The sequence below is a fragment of the Gopherus evgoodei genome, chromosome 5 (assembly GCF_007399415.2).
Source record: "Gopherus evgoodei ecotype Sinaloan lineage chromosome 5, rGopEvg1_v1.p, whole genome shotgun sequence".
Taxonomy (NCBI): Eukaryota; Metazoa; Chordata; order Testudines; family Testudinidae; genus Gopherus; species Gopherus evgoodei.
The window spans coordinates 119,949,365-119,968,773 of NC_044326.1; the positions used below are offsets into that span (position 1 = coordinate 119,949,365).

General features: G+C 36.9%; 1 protein-coding gene across 1 annotated transcript in view; it reads right to left on the reverse strand.

Annotated features, from left to right (window-relative positions):
• SMARCAD1 (SWI/SNF-related, matrix-associated actin-dependent regulator of chromatin, subfamily a, containing DEAD/H box 1) overlaps nt 1-19,409 on the reverse strand; it is a 65,873-nt gene that overhangs the window by 17,156 nt on the left and 29,308 nt on the right. The window contains 6 exon segments of the mRNA XM_030565085.1: nt 816-1,018; nt 11,465-11,599; nt 11,601-11,863; nt 14,653-14,737; nt 15,210-15,261; nt 15,676-15,764. Coding sequence (XP_030420945.1) covers nt 816-1,018; nt 11,465-11,599; nt 11,601-11,863; nt 14,653-14,737; nt 15,210-15,261; nt 15,676-15,764 — 827 coding nt within the window.

Consider the following 19,409-nt stretch of genomic DNA (forward strand, 5'->3'; position numbering starts at 1 on the left):
CTGCTCTACAGCACTGAGGTCAAAAGGGGCTCCTTTGTGGGTTTAGGCATCAAGCTGTGCAGAGTAGCTTGCAGGATCCAGGCCTCAGTTTACAAAATTTCATTCAAAACAGAGACAGCAAACTGCACAGAGCTTATTTTTATCTGCTTTGGAAAGTTGAAAGGTTGAGTCAATTCTGACGGATTCTCAACATCAGGACATCTACGCACTTCAACCCTGTAATGCACAATACCCTAAGCATTGCTGAGATTCTTTAATAACATTTCAGTAAAACTTGTTGTTCATAATATGCACAGCAGGCTGTCTTATTTACTTCTGTAATTCCATTAACTTATTTATTTTATCCTGTGTATTAAAAAGTTGGTGGTTACCAGTTAATGCATGAGTAAGTCTCCCTCACATACAAATGGCAGAAACTCCCATTTTTACTTTTTTTATGTCCCTCCCACAAAGATTTTTTTTTTTCTCCGGTAAATGTATGACAGCCTAGTGCATGTACCTTTTAAAGCATGAAGGAAATCCTTTTGGGTCAGATGTACAAAAATAGGTTCCAAACCTCTCAACTCTAGTCAAGCATCTAAGTTAAGTAGGAACCGATTCCCAAAAGTGCTGAGCACAAAGCAGTTCCTATCTATGTCAAGAAGGCCTGTTGGGTGTTCAACCATTTTGGGGGGTGGGGGGGGGGAGTCAGTTTATTTAGGTGCCTAACAGTCTTCAACACCTAATTTCAGGCTCAGAATTTTGAAAATCTCTGCCTTCATATGTTCATACTATCAAACATTTTTTTCTGTATGTCAGATAGTATTCAGATGTACCTTTGATTCAGAATGGAAGGCTGCTCTATATTCCATCCACATCCTCCATCTTCAGTGATCCTGGTAACTTGTTTTGTCAATTTATTTGAAATGTCTTCACATTTGTTCATGAGTTTTAGAACCACGTCTCTCTCTTTAAGCAATATTTTGCAGTTCCATATAATATCTTCTGATAATCCATTTGTTTTACTCATTTTTGTAAACTATTAAAAGAAAAAAATATGCCAATGGATACTGATACAAAAATTAAAAATGACCATCAAGGAGCTTAAAAACATTGTTTTACAACTCTAATCTTTCATAAACACTGTATTAGTATTAGTAATTTTTCATAAGAAAAATATGTATAAAGGTTATTACATCATTGCCAGTGTGAATTTTCGTTGCTAATGCTGTTAACTGATGTGCTTCCTTTCATTCCTGTTAGGAGCTGAAGGAACAATCCCTAGACCTGTTTGAAAGAGGGGCACTTTTTTTTCCCCTTGCTATCCTTTAATAACACCTGTAGAGTTTTGCGAAATTCAGCTCACATTCCCTGAGTTCTTGAAGAGCTTTGAGATTATACGTAATGGTGTTAGTGGTAAGAATTATGGTGGTATGTGAGCAATTTGGCTCCTATCCTTTGAACAAAGAGCCTTCTTAGACAAGAGAAGCAAATACTAAAAAACTGCTCCAAACATTTCTTCAATATTCCATACTGTGACTTCTTAGGTCCACTACACTAATTTGCTTAGAAACATTATTTTCTTTATGGCTTCAAGACTAGAAGTATTCAATATGTGCGCTACGTGTGCTATTTTTATAAAGAAAAAGATTACTCATTTATTGAAAACACATACCTAAAGCTGCTCTCATGTAATGTTTTACATTCAAGGGTTTCAATCAGCCCCAGCATTACAGGGTATAGGTACACGTCCCACTGTGGCCTCTGCAGACCCAGGAATAGATCTACTGGAAGCCAAGAGTTTTAGAAGGCCTGGCTCAGGAGCTTGACTGACCACTAATGTTTATTTTCAATAAATCATAGGAGACTAGGAAAGTTCCAGAAGAGTGGAAGAAAGCTAATGTTACCTCAATTTTTAACAAGGGTAAGCAGGATGATGTGTGATTAGACAGACAGACAGGCCTGTCAGTATGACATAAATCCCAGCCAAAATAATGAAGCAGCTGATATGGGACTTGATTAATGAAGAATAAAAGTAGGGTAATATAATTCATGACAATCAACATATTTCTGGAAAATAGATCCTGTCAAACTAAACTATTTTTTAAAAAAGGAAATTACAAATATGGTTGATAAAGGAAATAGTGTTGGCGTAATATACTTGGACTTCTGTAAGATGTTTGACTTGGCACCCCACAATATTTAAATAAAAAACTAGAAGGGTATAAAATAAACACAGCAGACATTAAATGGATTAAAACCTGCCCAAATGATAGGTTTACAAAAGTATTTGTAATCAGGGAATTATCATCAAACAAGTGTGTTTATCGTGAGTTCCCATAGGAATATTCTCGGCCCTACAATAAAATTTGCAGAAATTGAGAGAGAGTGGTAAACCATGAAGAAGACACATCACTGAAGCAGAATGATCTGGATCGCTTGGCAAACTGAGCACAAGCAAACAATGCGTCACTATCAACAGAAAATGCTGTAACGCTAGGAATAATATACCAAGGTTTACACAATCAGAATTTATTTAAAAAAATTATAACAACATAATTTAGCAGGAAGTTCATAGTCTCCAAATATAACATTTTTAGTTTTTGATACTAACTGTATTTGAGACAAACAAAATTAGACTAATTTTCACTTTTCTCCAACCATTTTCTCACTTGAGTCATGGGCCAGGCCACTACTCTGACCACTTGTGGGACTGAATACATTTGAACAGCACCAGTACTTAGATCCCAAGTCCCAGCCTATGACTTCTCCTAAAAGATCTATTCCTCCTCCTTTAGGAAAACGCCATGAGAAGAACCTTGGAGGAAGCAGTACATCATCGGAAAGGAGTGCATCTTGTTAGCTAAGATTAAGTGCTAGAACATATTATGATTTGATGTTATATGTAACCTTTGTCTCCATTAATCCTATTTGCTATAATTTAAATATCTATTCTTTATAATGAAAACAAAAATATGTTTACAAAACAGACAAATTCAAGTGCTGTGTGTTAAGCAGAGCTAGAACCTAAGTTGTAACCAGTAAGCTGTGGTATTCCACTCCTTTGGGAATAGCAGGTCTGGTAATTCTGTGAGCGTCCAGTGGATAAGGTCTCCACACACTCCAAGGGGATGGTCAGAGAAGCTGGGGCTGGAATGTATCAGTTTGCAGAGGGACTGTGATGCACACCTGGGCTGAGGGGAAGTGCTTGTGTTGCCTGTGACTAGGGGTGTCAGGAGTCACCTGGCAGGGATGGACAAATCTCCCTGATGCTAAGGAGAGGAAGTAGCAGGGTACCTCAGAACCCTAGGTATCCCAAGGGAGCATCACAACAAGGCCTAGCACAAGGCAGCCTTAGTAGCCACCCTAACATAGCATCCTAACTATGATATGTTAGTAAAGTACTGAAGTAGATAAATTGAGATAGTTCTCTCCACAGGCTATGTCAAGTTTCTGCAGTTGCCAAATAACTGACCTTCCCAAAGCATCTGCAAAACGTTGGTTGTTTTATCTCATATTTGAGGATTTCTAAAGCTGAAATGTGAAGGAAAGTCAGTCATGCATGTGCTTGCCTATTCTCACTTTCTGCTGTGATAACTTCATCCTCCAAGTGAGTTTTCTCATCAGCACCCTTTACACCACAAAGCTCAATTTTCTAGTCCTTCCCTGAACATTTTCATCAAGGTTACACTGCACTATACTAAAGACATTTCATAACAAACCTTCTTGAGAGTGGCTTTCATACTCTCCAATTACTGCTACTAGAACAGCTTTTCCACCCATTATTCCACATCATGTATCAAACTTCATAGTGCCAGGCAACCTCATTTAATTTCATTACTACCACCACCACTGCACATTTACAGCATCTTTCAGCAGAGGCTCTCAAAGTATTTTGCAAAGTTAGTAATACTCCATTTTACAGAGGTGTGAACTGTGGCACAGAGGTTAACTTGCCAAGTGTCACATCAAGTGAGTTGGAAGAACAAAAAGCAGAATTCCAAAACTGTATTCTAAAAACTATACAATATGATCTCCTTCACCTCAATCCATTTCCTTTGTCACCTTTATGGAGTTTACCACACATTCAAGATATAATCTTGGTCTGGAAGCCTGAAGTGCGCTCTAGTTTAAACAAATAGAAGCCCAGCAAGAATAGTATTTCCTAGCCAAGAGGTTCTCAACATGTTAAAAACTAAAAATGCTTTAGGATCTCTTTGCCATCTAGCCATTAAAGTAAAGGGAGGGTGGTCAGAATCCCCCAGACCTGTTTGCAACCACCAAGTTCAGAATCCATGTTCTAGCTTATCCGTACATCATAGATAATCAATGTCTAATTTTTATTGCCTTATTCTGAACTTGAAATTAATGAAATGCAACTGAGTAACCAATTACTGCCAAAAGCAACCCTCTTATTATTTCACACTATATTTCTACTTTTAATCAACGCACAAAACTGTTCACCTTGGGAATAATTAGGTGGGCAGTCAGGCACTATTTATTGCAACATGTAAGCCTCATTTCTTCTGTTACATGCCTGCTTAAAATCTACACACATCACTTTCACTTGTTTGCATTTCCTTAACACTTGATATCTTTTCACTCTAATACGATACAAACAGAATCAATATTCATATGGTTTTAAATAATATTTTTAACTTCCTACCACTGGAAGAAATGGTTGTTGACAAGAAACCTTGACATGTGTTGCTACCCAGATTCATATGCAAAGATAGACTTGCAGTAATGACTGGCAATAAGGAGAGGTGGATTCTATTAAGTTCTGCCACTTGCACCATGTGTGACTGAGCACAATACTTACTTTGTGCCTCAGTTTCCTTAGCTCTAAAACTAGTAAGGCTTATCGGCCTCAAAGGGGCATTGAAAGGCTTAATAGAGCCACAACCCCGATTCTTCATGAAAACATTGGAGGTGGACCTTTATATCTATATGAAGCCCCAAAGAAATCAGTGGGGATTTGCTTTAGGTCAGAGGTCAATCAACACCCCTCTACAGGATTGGGGGCCATGTTTGTTATCAATGAATCATCAGGCAGAAAACATTAAGAGAGAAATAAGTATTTTTAACTTAAATAATGTTAAATTTAGAACACCTAAGAACACTTACATTTGGAAGTCTTTAGTATTACTACTACTATATTAACTTTTCAACATGTTCTTCACAGAATTATAGATAACGGGGTGGGATCTGGTAAAATTTAGTATGTTACTCTTACTTAAAAGTAGTAGTATCGGAACAGCCTCTACAACTTTTTCTTCCTTATACAAGATACCCAGTTATCGTACAACAAAAAATCTGAACTTGTAAGTAGCTCATTCTCTTCCCCACTTCCTATAACTGCAGAGTTTATCTGTAAGGAACTTATATGAAATCAACACAAAACTGGTCTGCTAATGTCATTTCAGCAATTAGATCTCACTTTAATTCAGTGAGTGTTCCAATGAAAGGATATCCTTCACTGACAGTTTGCGTGTTTGGGTTTTTCTTTTTGTTTAAACAAAAAAGTGAACAAATCTTACCAAATCCCTCTAATTTAAGCAATACTGGGATCTGCATGTAGATACCTGCAAATAAGTTTTCTGAAAAAACATCGTTTATTAAAAACAGCCATGAAGAACGTGATTATTAATAAGATTAAAAATTCCAACATTTGCCCTAATGCCTAAAGCTCTAGTTGGCATGAATATAAATCCCGTAATCTATACATAAATGCACTGAAATTGAAGCTGTTATAAAACCATGCACTTTATTTCGCATCAGCATTTGTCTCCAAGTTACAAGATGTACTTCATCTGCCATTCTGAATTATCTACAGGAAAAAAAATATTACTGTGTCAGAGAAGTTCAGATGCTTAGCTTTGTATTTACATAGGATCAGTAGAGACTTAAGATTTGAGTTTTTAGAAGCATGCACAGTTAAGTAAGTCATAATGAATTCATTTTTTAAAGTTAGGCCCTAAAAGCCACATTGTTTAGGCTACAGACTTATTAGTCCCATAAACAATGGATACAACTCAGAAGCTTTTATAGGACCCCTGTTATAATTTGGCTAACTTTGGACAGGTTTTCACAGAGAAGGCAAAATGCACATCCCTGAGACCCCCTGCAAAATTTCAAATCCCTGCTTCAAAACAATAGGCTCAGTAGAGCTTTTCAAAGAACAGATTGTTGGAGTTTTTTAATATGGGCAAAACAATGCATTTTTCTTTAGCCTCCTTCTTGGAATTTTCCAAAACACTTCAGCATCAGACAAACACGCAGCATGAAAATTTCAGCCCAAACACTTAACCGTTTGGCAAAGTCATAAGTAACCGAACACAAGTCTTAATAAGAAATGCTGGGCAACCTAAAGAGTGTTTCCAGCCCAGACAACTATTTCCATCAGATATACATCTTACTACAAACTCCTGTTGAAGACAATGGTAACAGTTTCCAATCATCTGTACCAGTAATAAAAATTCTAATTTAAGTGCCATAGATGTGCAATGACACTGTAGAGTCCTGCCCAGATAGTAGTACATATCTGCAGGATCTGGCTCTAACGTTAGTGCTCACTACCATCAGTGGTCACACAACTTTTAGTGGAAATATTCATGGTAGCAAACACTAAAAACTCAGTAGTTGTGGGATATGTTAAATTAACAATAGAGGATAAAAATATTAAGAGCTCTTAGGTGTAGACTGGGCAGGACAAAGATGAAAACAATAAGAACAAGTGGTTGCATGGGTGAAGAGAGAATGCTTTGGGGGTTACACAAGTTTCCATTCTTTTAGGGAAAAAAATTAAGACTATTATATTTTAACCTTTGCATAGGGCTGATTGCAGGAAGTTATGACAGATATGGCATACATATTAACTAGAGTTTTTAAGGGAAAGTTCTGAAACCCGCAATATTTTGAGTTCTTTTTAATGAAAATTCTTGTTATGCAACTGAAGTTCCCAAATATACTAGTTTCTATTCAAATAACTGAACGTTCTGACCAACTCATTTGCTTGAACAACAGTTAACAGTGGAAAACGTTGCAGAAGATCTTACTCTCTCCAAAATTAAAGGCCTTAGTAGCATTTACTTCAATAGGACACAGTAAGAACACAAAATATTATGTACAGCTTGAGATCTTTCTTTGTCAATATATGCAATAGTGTTCACATACAAAAGTTCTACTCTACACCTCTTCTAATTACCACAGTCACTCTGAAAATGAGTGCATGGATGGTGGTGATGGGCTTTCAAACAAAAATTGCCCTTAATTCTAAAAACATCAGAACTGTCTGTTCAAAATGGATTAAACCCATAGGATGACCGTCACCCCTACTCTGCCCCCCTTATGCCTGGTAAAAGGGCAACAGTAGTGTTAAAGAGACCTAAAATCCTCAGTTCTGGTTGCAGAGAAATTTCTTCTGCACAGATACCAAAGAAGATCATAAGACGGCCTTCCAAGGCCCGCTTTCGAACCCTAGCACTAGGGTTGCCAGTTTTGGTTGGAGGTATTCCTGCAGATTTCATCACATGACATAATCTTTAATTAAAGATTAATCTTTAATTCCTAGAGACTCCAGACCAATCCTGGAGGGCTGTCAACCCTACCTAGCACAGACAATGACATGTCAGAGGCAGGGCGGGAAGAGGCATGCGAGGGCAGGACCCAAAGCACACAGCCCAGTGACCCATATTGCAACCTCAGGATACTACCATAATTTAGACAGGTCTCCAGGGCTCTTTCAGTTATGATGTGGGCTATTCCAGCCAACAGAACAGTGCAGGCTCAGATGGGGTGCAAAGGATACTTAAAGCCACCTTAGCCCCAACCACCTCAATCCTTGGTCTGCTAATTCTGTGTTGTGTCTGTCAGAAACACAGCACAGAATCTCACTTATTGCCTCCACTGAGATCCTAGTATACTGGGTTGTGCACAAGTACCCTTATTTTACTGGCAGTTTCAATTATCTGAGAAAATATTAACTTTCATAGAACTTCCCCAAAATAATTCCTAGATCTGATCTTTTTAACATCCCATCTTGATCTAAAAAGGGTCACTGATGAAGAATCCAACACAAACCTTGGTAAATTGTTCCAATGGTTAATTACTGTCAGTTAAATATTTAAACCTTATTTCTAGTCTGATTCTATCTAGCTCCAACTTCCAGTCATTGGATCACATTATACCTTTCGCTGCTAGACTGAAGAGCCCATTATTAAATATTTATGCCCCTGTAGGTACTTACACACTATAGTTAAGCCACCCCTTAACCTTCTCTTTGTTAAGCTCAATAGATTGAGCTCTTGGAGTCTGTCATTCGAAGTCACGTTTTCTAATCCTTTAATCATTCTCGTGGTTCTTCACTGAACCCTCTCCAATTTATCAATGTCTTTCTTGCACTGTGAGCACCAGAATCAGACAGCATTCTAGCCATGGTCACAAGTGACAAAGATAGAGGCGAAATAACCTCTCTGCTGCTACTCAAAATTCCCGTTTACACATCCCAGGATCGTATTAACTCTTTTGGCCACAGTATCACAACAGGAGCTCAGGTTCAGTTGATGAGCTACCATGATCCCCAAAACTTTTTCAGTCACTGCTTCCCAGAATAGAGTCCCCCATTCTGTAAGTATGGCCTACATTCTTTGTTCCTAGATGGACACATGGACATTTAGCCATATTAAAACACTTTGCTTGTGCCCAGTTTACCAAGCTATCCAGATTGCTTTAAATTAACGACCTGCCATTTTCATTACCTAACAGTCTCTTAATTTGTGTCATCTACCAACTTTATCAGTTATGATTTTGAAAGCACATTGAAAGACTAAGAAAGCACAATCTGTATTGATGACTATTATAGTTAATGATATTTAGAAAAAACTGAGCAGAATGACAAAAAACTTTTTTAAATAAGAAGCAAAACACAGAACAACAGATTTTGATACTGCATAGATTATTTAAAAACATGGCCATACTAATATAAAGGACACTTAACAGAAATACACATGGTCCTTACGCAGAAAGCCACTAATTTACCAGAGTAACAGGAACACAATCTTCAAAAAAATCTTTATTTTGGAGACAAAGTGCTGTAACATTCTGAAATACTGGCAAAATATATTACAAGTTTTATGCACATTTCTTTCATCCTGCCTTAAACTGAAGCATACACTAACATAGGCTTGAATAATACAATTAAAAACAAACTGTATATTCAATATTGTTGCAAGATTAAAAATTAATGCCACTTCTCTACTGTTCTACTTCATATTCTTTTTACATATTTAACTTTACCATTTTTACCATTCAATTGTCTATACTTTCCTTTACATATTTAACCACCTCCTCTTTAATGAATGAAAATTTTTTATTCCAGCACATTTTCCACTAGTATATACATGCACTTTCTACTGTTCATCAGGAGAAATAGCTATATAATTTGCCTCAGACGTTAAGATTCAATTTTAAGCAACTTCAAAATATTCCTAATAGTTGCAACAATCTGCAATTCCTTGACAAACTGCATTTAAAGATTATTGTCCAGTACAATGCAATTAAGATGCTGATTTTTCAGAACAGAAAAAAGAATTCTTTAGAGCAGAGACTTGATTTTTCATAGAATAAGCCCCTCAATTCAATTCTCAGAAAATTAACCTTTCCCCCTATCTCTAATACAGCAGTAACTGAAATGTAAGCCTTCTTCTACAATGCATTTATGAAGCTTTTACTACAGTTTCTGAATATCTACTGTAATACACTGCTAGCCCTTAACCTTAACATCTTTTCATTACAAGTTTTCTTTTTTCTAATACTGTGCAAGCAAGGATAATTTCTAATAGTCTACCATATATTTTACATGTGAAAAAGTTAGAGAAAAAAATCTTGGAGACTTGGCTTAGTTTTAAAGTTTTATTAAAAAAATCCAAATTGTTATATTATTCCAATGTATTAGTTAGTAGGGCAAGTACTGGGTTGCTCAATACTGGATCTTTTAAAAAACAATTAAAACTATACCCTATTAAACATCTGCTAGAAACTAGTTTGCTGTATCTTAGTTACATTTTGGGCATGTGGTTACAGCAACTACATAAACATGTGAGTGCTGACAAAGGCAATCTATATGAAAGAATTATTTTGAATTCAATTAAACAAGCCCATACAACTTGATTCTGTTAAAATATTTTAGCAAATATAGAGGGAGAAGGTAGCCCTTTAGCAAATACTTTCCCAAAGAATCAGCTCAGGCAAAGCCCAACAAGTTTGGAAAGGAACAGAATTGTGACAGATGTTCTTTAAGAAGCCAAAGGCTTCAGGCAAAACGGATTTCTTTTGCAACATATTTGTGAAGCTGTACTTCTATATTTTGAATACTTTATGACTTATGTGATTATTAACGTAATTTTCTGAAAATCTGATCCAGATCTCATGCTTTTAATGGTGTGAAATATTTGCACACAAAGTACTGCAAGGTTACACTGTATTACAATGTCTTCCTCTTTCTTTAAGTATAAAAAGATAGCTTTTAAAAAAACATTAAAAACATGCATAAGATTTTTTTTTAAACACACATATCGATGAAAAAAACCTATCCATTATTTTTAAAATGACCTATAAACTTATTTGCTCCAAAAGCTGGTGCCATCACACAGTAGCTTAAGAAAAACTTTTGAAATCCACAACATTTCCTGCCTGAGTGCTTCAAATTTCCTATCACAATACTGCACGGATCAGGTTTGATGTCTTTCACTTTGTTGAAACATACAAAACTCTAGGCAAACAGACACATTATGGAACACATTTGAAAATAAATAAAACTCAGTAAGTGACAGTACATCGTGAACTTACCAGTGACTGATGTTTTCCCATTTAATGATAGTATGTCTTTTAGGTTTCCTGATGCTTTTTACCTTTTTGATTTAAAAATACAGCTGACTGCTACAATCCCTAAAATGGCCGCACTGCTTAGCCAGCAAAACCATGCTAGTGACTGAGTTGCAATATTAAAAGAAAAATACAACATAACATTTGCTTCTCCTATGGCAAAGCTTAAAATATCCATGCTGGCATCTTCAATAATGGAGCTTCCTTGGAAGTTGCTGCTGCTCAAAGTAGCTGCAGTAAAAGTTCTGCTAAATTCTGCCTTCTGCATGGTTTTTCAGCTAAACAGATCAGAACAGGCTAGCAAACAACTCCTTCCTAAATGAAAGCTCTAATTTCTTCTTCTGTAGTGAAATGAACCAAGTTTCTATGCTAAAGAATGAGTGACAGTATTGCCAGCCAATCAGCTTGGGTTTTTCAGGAAAATCACCCCTTAATTCATTCAAAATTAGGTCATATGACACTATTTGAAATGCTATTGGCTTAAAATGAATATAGTGTTTTACCCTAATCAGGATAAGGCCACCCCCATCTATGCCTCCCTAGACTGAAGATACCTTGACTATAAACACACTAGGAATATTAGAAAAGAATGCAGACTTACCAGAGCTTCCCAACTATTAAAGGGCCGGTGCTCCGTTATCTTCTGAGCCTTTTTCTGAGAACACTGAGGAATCAAAGTGAGTTCACCTAGTGAAGCATCTTGCAGGAAGCTAACTATTTTAGTTTTGTAACCATCCCTCCATCACTTCATCACCACTGCTGTAGTTCTCATCAAGGGAGCTACCACCTTCTGAAGCTGACTCGTATTCTGAATCTTCTGCTTCTCTTTTAGTCCTCCAAACACCTTTTTTGCCTTTATCTTTTTTCCTAAAGCCATTCTGAGCTTTTGCAGAAGATTTCTGTTTCACCTTCAGTTTAGTGTCATTATTATAGTGCTTTTTGCTATTTGCAGAGACTTCGTTCCAACTAGAAACTTCACTTTTGGAAGGATATTGCACATCTGTGTACGTAACGTAAAAAGTAAGTGACAAATAAGATGTATTGTTCAAGAGCAAAAATCTTCATAAGAACTGCTGCTTTTCAAAATAAAGGCTTATGTAAACGCCAACACTCTACTCTGCTTTATATATAGCGTGGAACAAATTTCAGTTTACTAATGTTAAAACTTCATTCAAGCTGCGTTTGGAACCTTTCCCTGTATATTTAGAAAGATGTAACTACCACAGCAAATACAAAATTATCAAGTAATTGGAATCACAATGAAAAGACAAACCATAAGATTAGAACACTTATACAATTCTAATTCAAAACCAAGTAACTTCAACTTGTTAACTATCATAGATATAAATTCAGAGTATCTATATTAGTAGGACTTAAGCTTAACTGCATTAAGGCAAAAAGGGTCAAAATTATAACATGTATAAAGCAACCTTTGATACTCTAAGGAATGTGACACAGAAGTTTGATTTTAATGGAATAGGGCCCCCGGTCCCTCAAAAAAAAAATTTATGCTGATAGATTAAGTAAACAAGCCTGGTTTTGCACATGCTTTCACCACACACACACACACACACACACACACACACACACACACACACACACACACACACACACACACACACACACACACACACACACAAGCATAAACCTAGTCTCACTTTACTGCATCTCACAGCAGCATTATGGGTGCCAAAAGCATGCACCTGTTAACTTGAGGAACTAGAGCTTTTAAAATAAACAAAATGTTCTTGGTTCAGTTACGAACTTTTGATTTTTTATAACCCTAATCATATTTTAAAATAAATTAACTCATTTTCTCTTAAAATAAATCAGTCCTTTTTAGGAAAAAAAAGTGTCAAGGTGTATCCTTTTGACCTCTCAATTTAAAAATATACTTTAATACTATTCATATCGTAATGTCTATTCTCTGTCTAATCCTGCTTTAGGTTCACAAATCCTAAGCAGCCCTTTTTCCTAAAAAGGAAAGGCAATGAGCAGCTGCCTTTCAACACTGATACCTCTTCCACAGAGATGAGATCACGTAAAAGCACTATCCTATCCCAATGATTCTTCAAGAAGCACAAGTACAAGTTATTACATTCATACACAAACCTATTTCAGGTTGTTTTCATAAGATATACAGCACATTTATCCAGCTATCAGCCCATCGCAACCCAACAGCCCATCATACACTGTCTAAAAAAAAATAAAATATTTTGTTGTGTTGATACACCCAAAGATACAGCCTCTGTAATCCTGGGAATAAATTCTCACCACTCTTCCTGGAAGTAAGTGCACATCTGTGCACAATAAACACTATATGCTCCTAATCTATAATTTTGATTCTGTGTTTTTTCCTCATTTTACCAACATTTTCTGCCAACAAGTCTATGAAAACAAATGTTCTTAAACAAAGAAAATTATAGAAATTGCCTAGGGAGGTTTTGGAATCTCCATCACTGGAGATTTTTAAGTGCAGGTTAGACAAACACCTGTCAGCAATGGTCTAGATAATATTTAGTCCTGCCAAGAGTGCAGAGGACTGGATTAGATGACTTCTGGAGGTCTCTTACAGTTCTATTATTCTACAAGAACTAGAGTAATAAAAGACCCTAGTAAAATAGTCTTTTGCATGTATGAAGTCTTGTTGCTGCAGCTGGGCCTTGCCTTATAGATGATCAGATTAAGGTAACTCAGTTTGGAGATTTTAATCACATCACCAATGATTTGATTTGTAAGATACATTTGTTTATGTACTTATGACATACATATCCTAATGGAAACACAACTTAAATGATATTTCATTTTGTAAATTCTTCAGATCAGAAATACTCTCTACTTTTGTATAGTAGCAAGCACACTGTGGTTCCTGACTTTGATTGGTGCTTCCTGGCATTACTGCAATATTAAAGAATTAAGGCACAGTATCTGCTCATATTAAATATGGGGTATTTGCTTTGTAGTAGTCTGGGTATCTGTCAGTGGTGTAATGTTTATTTCAAACATTATTATTTATTATCAAATTTCATGCATTAGTATTTCACTGGACTTTTAAGACTATTGTTTGCATTATTTCACTCTAAATACAGTCTAAATATTACTTCTATGCTAACAGACTTCTTAAATAGGATAAACTGATTTACTGAGTCACTTTCATTGCCTTGAGATTAGTACTTTGTGAACTACTCAATTCAAAGAGAACCATGTTTGATGTTTTCTTATCACAAAGAATATGTTTATATATTATATATATTAACAAATAGGGCACTGGTTCTCAAACCTTTGTACTGGTGACCCCTTTCCAACAGCAAGCCTCTGAGTGTGACCCTCCCTCTTATAAATTAAAAACACTATCTATTGAACACCATTATAAATGCTGGAGGCAAAGCGGAGTTTCGGGCGGAGACTGACAGCTAACGACCCCCCCATGTAATAACCTCGTGACCCCCAGTTTGAGAACCCCTGGAATAGGGAGTTACGCTCAGAAGTGTAAATTTGCATTTGACAAACTAATATACTTGCCTTAACTTCCATATAAAAAGGCATGCAACTCCAAAAAATAGGAGCAATTCAACATATATACTTTCTTTTTCAACATTAAAAACCAGTTTCTTTTACATTCTTTTCCTCTGCCCCCCCTCCAAAAAAAACCTGTTTTTGCACATCACTTTTAAGATATTATCTTAATCACTGTCAGGATTGTCTTATTTAGACATTAGGGAGATTTACACTGCTCACATCTGTTATTTTATTACAGAATAGAAGGGATTGTAATCTGTCTTTATTTACCCTGTTGGTCTTCTGCAAATACTTTTAAAGACTCCAGTGCTTCATTAAACACCCAGTTATGTTCTTGAAGTACATCTTTCAGTTCCTATTAAAACAGGATTTTCATTATCGCACCATTATGCAAAAAGTATATTCTTTAACGATTAGGAACAAGAGCAGCACTTCTCAAACAAGTACCTGATAAAACCTTTGATTAATGCATACAGTTATGCACAGGATGCACGATGCATACTAAATATATTGTAACTACGCATCTGATTTTTTAAAAAACTGTTCCTAACTTCAATTATCTCCCTATGATGCAACAGGTCTTCTAATTAAAGTTAACAGTATTCTAGATGAAAATGCAAGGAAATACTATACACAAACTGCAGAATACTGCACGTCAACAGCTTACCACCTTCCTAGTATATGTAATATACTTGGCCTTCCACATTTAAAATATAAAACCACTAAAACTGAGTGAATTCTCTATTTGACTGCTGATCTATTTCAGCTCTTTATAAAACCACCAGCACAGTTTCTAATAATTCTTCCTCTAAAACCAGGTATCTCACATAATGACCTATACAGATACGCCTACTCCAGTTTAAAGAAAAAAGTTGAATTCTAAAAACAACATGAATATTTCAATGATAAAACAATGTAACATGCCTAAATAATTTTCAAATATATTCATACTGTAGGTCAGACTCTTTGGTCTGGCCAACTCATGCTTAATACAGGACCAGAAGATGGGCCAACAGGTTTTACATATTCTAATTTATGTCCAATTGCCTACATTCTCAAGAGACCATGCCAATAGTAGCAGCAGAAAGGTGTTCCTCCCATGAACCCTTTCTGTAGAAACACTGCTTGTGCTCGGGTCACTTGACTGGCTCCATGCATCTAGAAATTCCCATTGGCCAGGTAAGTGGTTAAGCAGCTGGAATGGGAGCTAAAATCTGGTCCTGTGCACTTATTACATTTTTACATTCTTACATAAGCAGTAGGTTTGCCCCCAAAAGACACATACGAGCTTACCTCTTATCCAAACTGGGAAATTTATTTTGCAGTTTCTTTACAAGAGTTTCTTGCTTTTCCCATTCTTTTTGAGATTCTTCCCCTTCTAGCTATGATTCAGAAAGATGTAGCAATTTTAGAGATTGTTTCGCTTAATGCTACTTCTCAAACAAAACTGAACTAACATGCCTAACTTTGCTTACCTTTTAAATAGTCACCCTTTGAATGATAAAAACAATTTGCAGAAATATCTGAGCTGTGCAGACAGAAATAAGTGACTAATACTGTTTTCTTCATTTATAACTGTGTTCAAAATGAGACAAACCCTCCAAGAATGGTACAGAAAATTCTTAGAGTACTGAAAGAGGAAAAGTTTGAATTCAATAAGAAATAACAGAATAAAAAACTTTAGGTTCTTTACCAAATTACAATAAATGGACCTTGGCCAACTTAAAATCATTTAAGTTGTTCTAAAAAAATAGAGTAGCTTTATATGATATATGAGATTCTTTAAACACAATCAAGTTTTTTTTTTTTTTTAAACTTGAAATTTTGGGGAATATAACTCAGTCTTGACAACTCTTCTTGTGGAGAAGGAACGGGAAGGCAAACATGGTTAAAGAACTTAAACAGTCAATTACTCAACAATGGCCCTTTAAAGCCATTATGAAGTTCAACTTTGTTTCAGAATTTTGGCAAATGTAAAATCCTAGGAAACTGAATATTGTATTAAGGCACAATAAAATTATACCAAACCCTGAAAAAAGATTTCAACACAGAGAGACTCTAGTAGAACTACAGTTCCTACTGGTTTGTAGGAAACAGGGAATGTGACCTAGCAGTTAAAGCCAGGATTTCCAAATTTTACTCACAGTTCTCTTATGGATTCACCATATAACAATATAAGAAATCAACATAACCACCACCAGACTGGGTCAGACCAATGGTCCATCCATCCCAGTATTCTGTCTTCTGACAGCGGTCAATGCCAGATGCCCCAGAGGGAATGAACAGAACAGGTAATCATCAAGTGATTCATCCCCTGTCGCTCATTCCCAGCTTCTGGCAAACAGAGGGCTAGGGACGTCATTCCTGCCCATCCTGGCTAATAGCCATTGATGGACCTATCCTCCATGAACTGATCTAGTTCTTTTTTGAACCCTGTTAGTTTTGGCCTTCACAATATCCTCTGCAAAGGAGTTCCACATACTGACTGTGCATTATGTGAAAAAATACTTCCTTTGTTTTAAATCTGCTGCCTATTAAGTTCATTGGGTGACCCTCTAGTTCTTGTGTTAGGAGGAGGAGTAGTAAATAACATTTCCTTAGTCAATTTTTCCACACATCATGATTTTATAATCTTTATCATATTCCCCCTTAGCTGTCTCTTTTCCAAGCTGAAAATCCCAGTCGTCTTAATCTCTCCTCTTATGGAAGCTGCTCCAGACCCATAATGATTTTTTTTTTTGCCCTTTTCCGTATCTTTTCCAATTCCAGTATATTTTTTTGAGATGAGGCAACCACATCTGCATGCAGTATTCAAGATGCAGGCATACCATCGATTTATATGGAGGCAATGTGATATTTTCTGTCTTATTATCTATCCCTTTCCTAATGATCCGCAAAATCTGTTTGCTTTTTAACTGCCACTACACATTGAGTGGATGTTTTCAGAGAACACAATGACTCCAAGATCTCTTTATTAAGTGGCACTGACTATTGTAGACCCATCATTTAATATGTAAAATAGAGATTACGTTTCCAATGTGCACTACTTTGCATTTATCAACACTGAATTTCATCTGCTACTTCGTTGCCCGGTCATCAGTTTTGTGAGATCCTTTTGTAGCTCTTTGCTGTCTGCCTGGGACTTAACTATCTTGAGTAGTTTTGCATCATCTGCAGGTTTTGCCACCTCACCGTGTACCCCTTTTTCCAGATAATTTATGAATATGCTGAACAGCACTCATCTCAGTACAGACCCCTGGGGACACCACTATTTATCTCTCTCCATTCTGAAAACTGACCAATTATTCCTTGGTCTAGATGAAGTTGTGATCTGATCTTCACAGCTTTATCTCCCAGCCCAGCCCAAAGATAAGATCCAGAGCATGTCAAACAGCAGAAGTGAAGACAGCAAAAGTCCTAGTCCATTGGTGACACCATGAGGTACTGAACAAAAACTCAAGGAATTATGGTTCCGGATCATTTCAACATCCACACCAGCAGCAAGTCTTGATGACTTCAGTGTCAAGGTCAAAAAGGGCTCAGCTCAGGGAAGGAAGCAGGACAACATTAGGTTACTCTTACATCAACAAGCGGGAGATACCACACAAGGAGATCAAATATGGGGTGTGGTAGCGCCTAGAAAAGAATAACCAGACCTCTCTACCATCCAGATCTCATTGTTGGCTCACGTGAAGCTAAGTGACCAAGTGAATGAAGGCCAGCAGCATTTTCCAGCCAGCTCTGGGAATCATGTGCTTAACCATATTGTTAGATCACTTTAGCACAGTAAGGAAGCTTCTTTAAAAATCACCACAGCAGTCAGGCCAACTTGCAATCCCTTCTCAGCAGAGGCCAGGGACAGAGCTCATGACAGACCAACTCCTGTTCTGAGGTGAAGGTCATGATCAAGATCACAATGCAGCTGCCTAGCAAATTAGCAGTGGTATGCACATACTGACGAATCACCAGACATACAGGTAATCACCTTACTTCTCTCTCTCATCTGTAATATGGTTACACTACTACTTACCTATGTGTCAGAGTTGTTATGAGGCTTAATTAATGTTCATGAACCCTCTCAGATGTTTAGCTGCATGATGCTAGAAGCTACTGAATTGCCCAACAGTAGTGGTCAGCTCACCTGCTAGCACTCCTGCCTATGGAGCACACGGGTCCCAGGTTAATAACTACAGAACATTTAAAATTAACACTTAGCAAGATACTACGTTAGTTTCTAGTCACTAATTAGCAAACCAAGATGAAGTGGTAGCTCTTGATTGTAAGTCTCTCACTTCTGTTCATTTACGTTGAATACACATTTTATGAAGGCTTTTTGTGAAGCTGGTTAGAAAATTCAGACAACATTTTTTGGTGGAATTTGATTTGTGTAATCAAAATGTTTTGAAGAGATTATTTAATTTCAGGATTCTAACAGGACACTGCCCACCAGCAGGTTTCAAAACCTGGCTACCAAGTTTCCTTTGGAAGCCTGCCAGCTCACCAGCCCAGGTCCTCAGCAGCCTGGACCTTCCAGGCTCATGGCTCCCCAGCAGCCCACCTGGCAGGCTAATAGGAAACCAGAGCCTGGAACCCCGAGTCCCATCTCCCAGGCTTGCTGGCTCCCAGAGTCCATGGTTCCAGGGCAGTCTGGCTCCATTCCCTTTTGGCAAGAAAATGTTTTTCCCCCCAAATCAGAACCTAAACCAGATTTCAAAATTCAGTAGATTCCACTTATTAGCAACCTCTGAGTTCCAAAAGAAAAATTGCTGTCTTCCAGAAGTTGCCAATACGCAGAAGGTACTATTTTCAGGGGAATACATAGAAATATCAGTGTGGAACAATGATACATTGTACAATTAATTGTTTATAACTTTCAGTTTGTCACAGTGTCCTGAAGCAGAAAACCAAAAGGTGACATACAGAAATAGATATATTGTATAGTGTACCACAATGCTTAGAGCAGACGTAGTAAATCTTAGATTGCTATAGGTCACAAGACTACAGTGGCACAGAATTCTATCATGGCA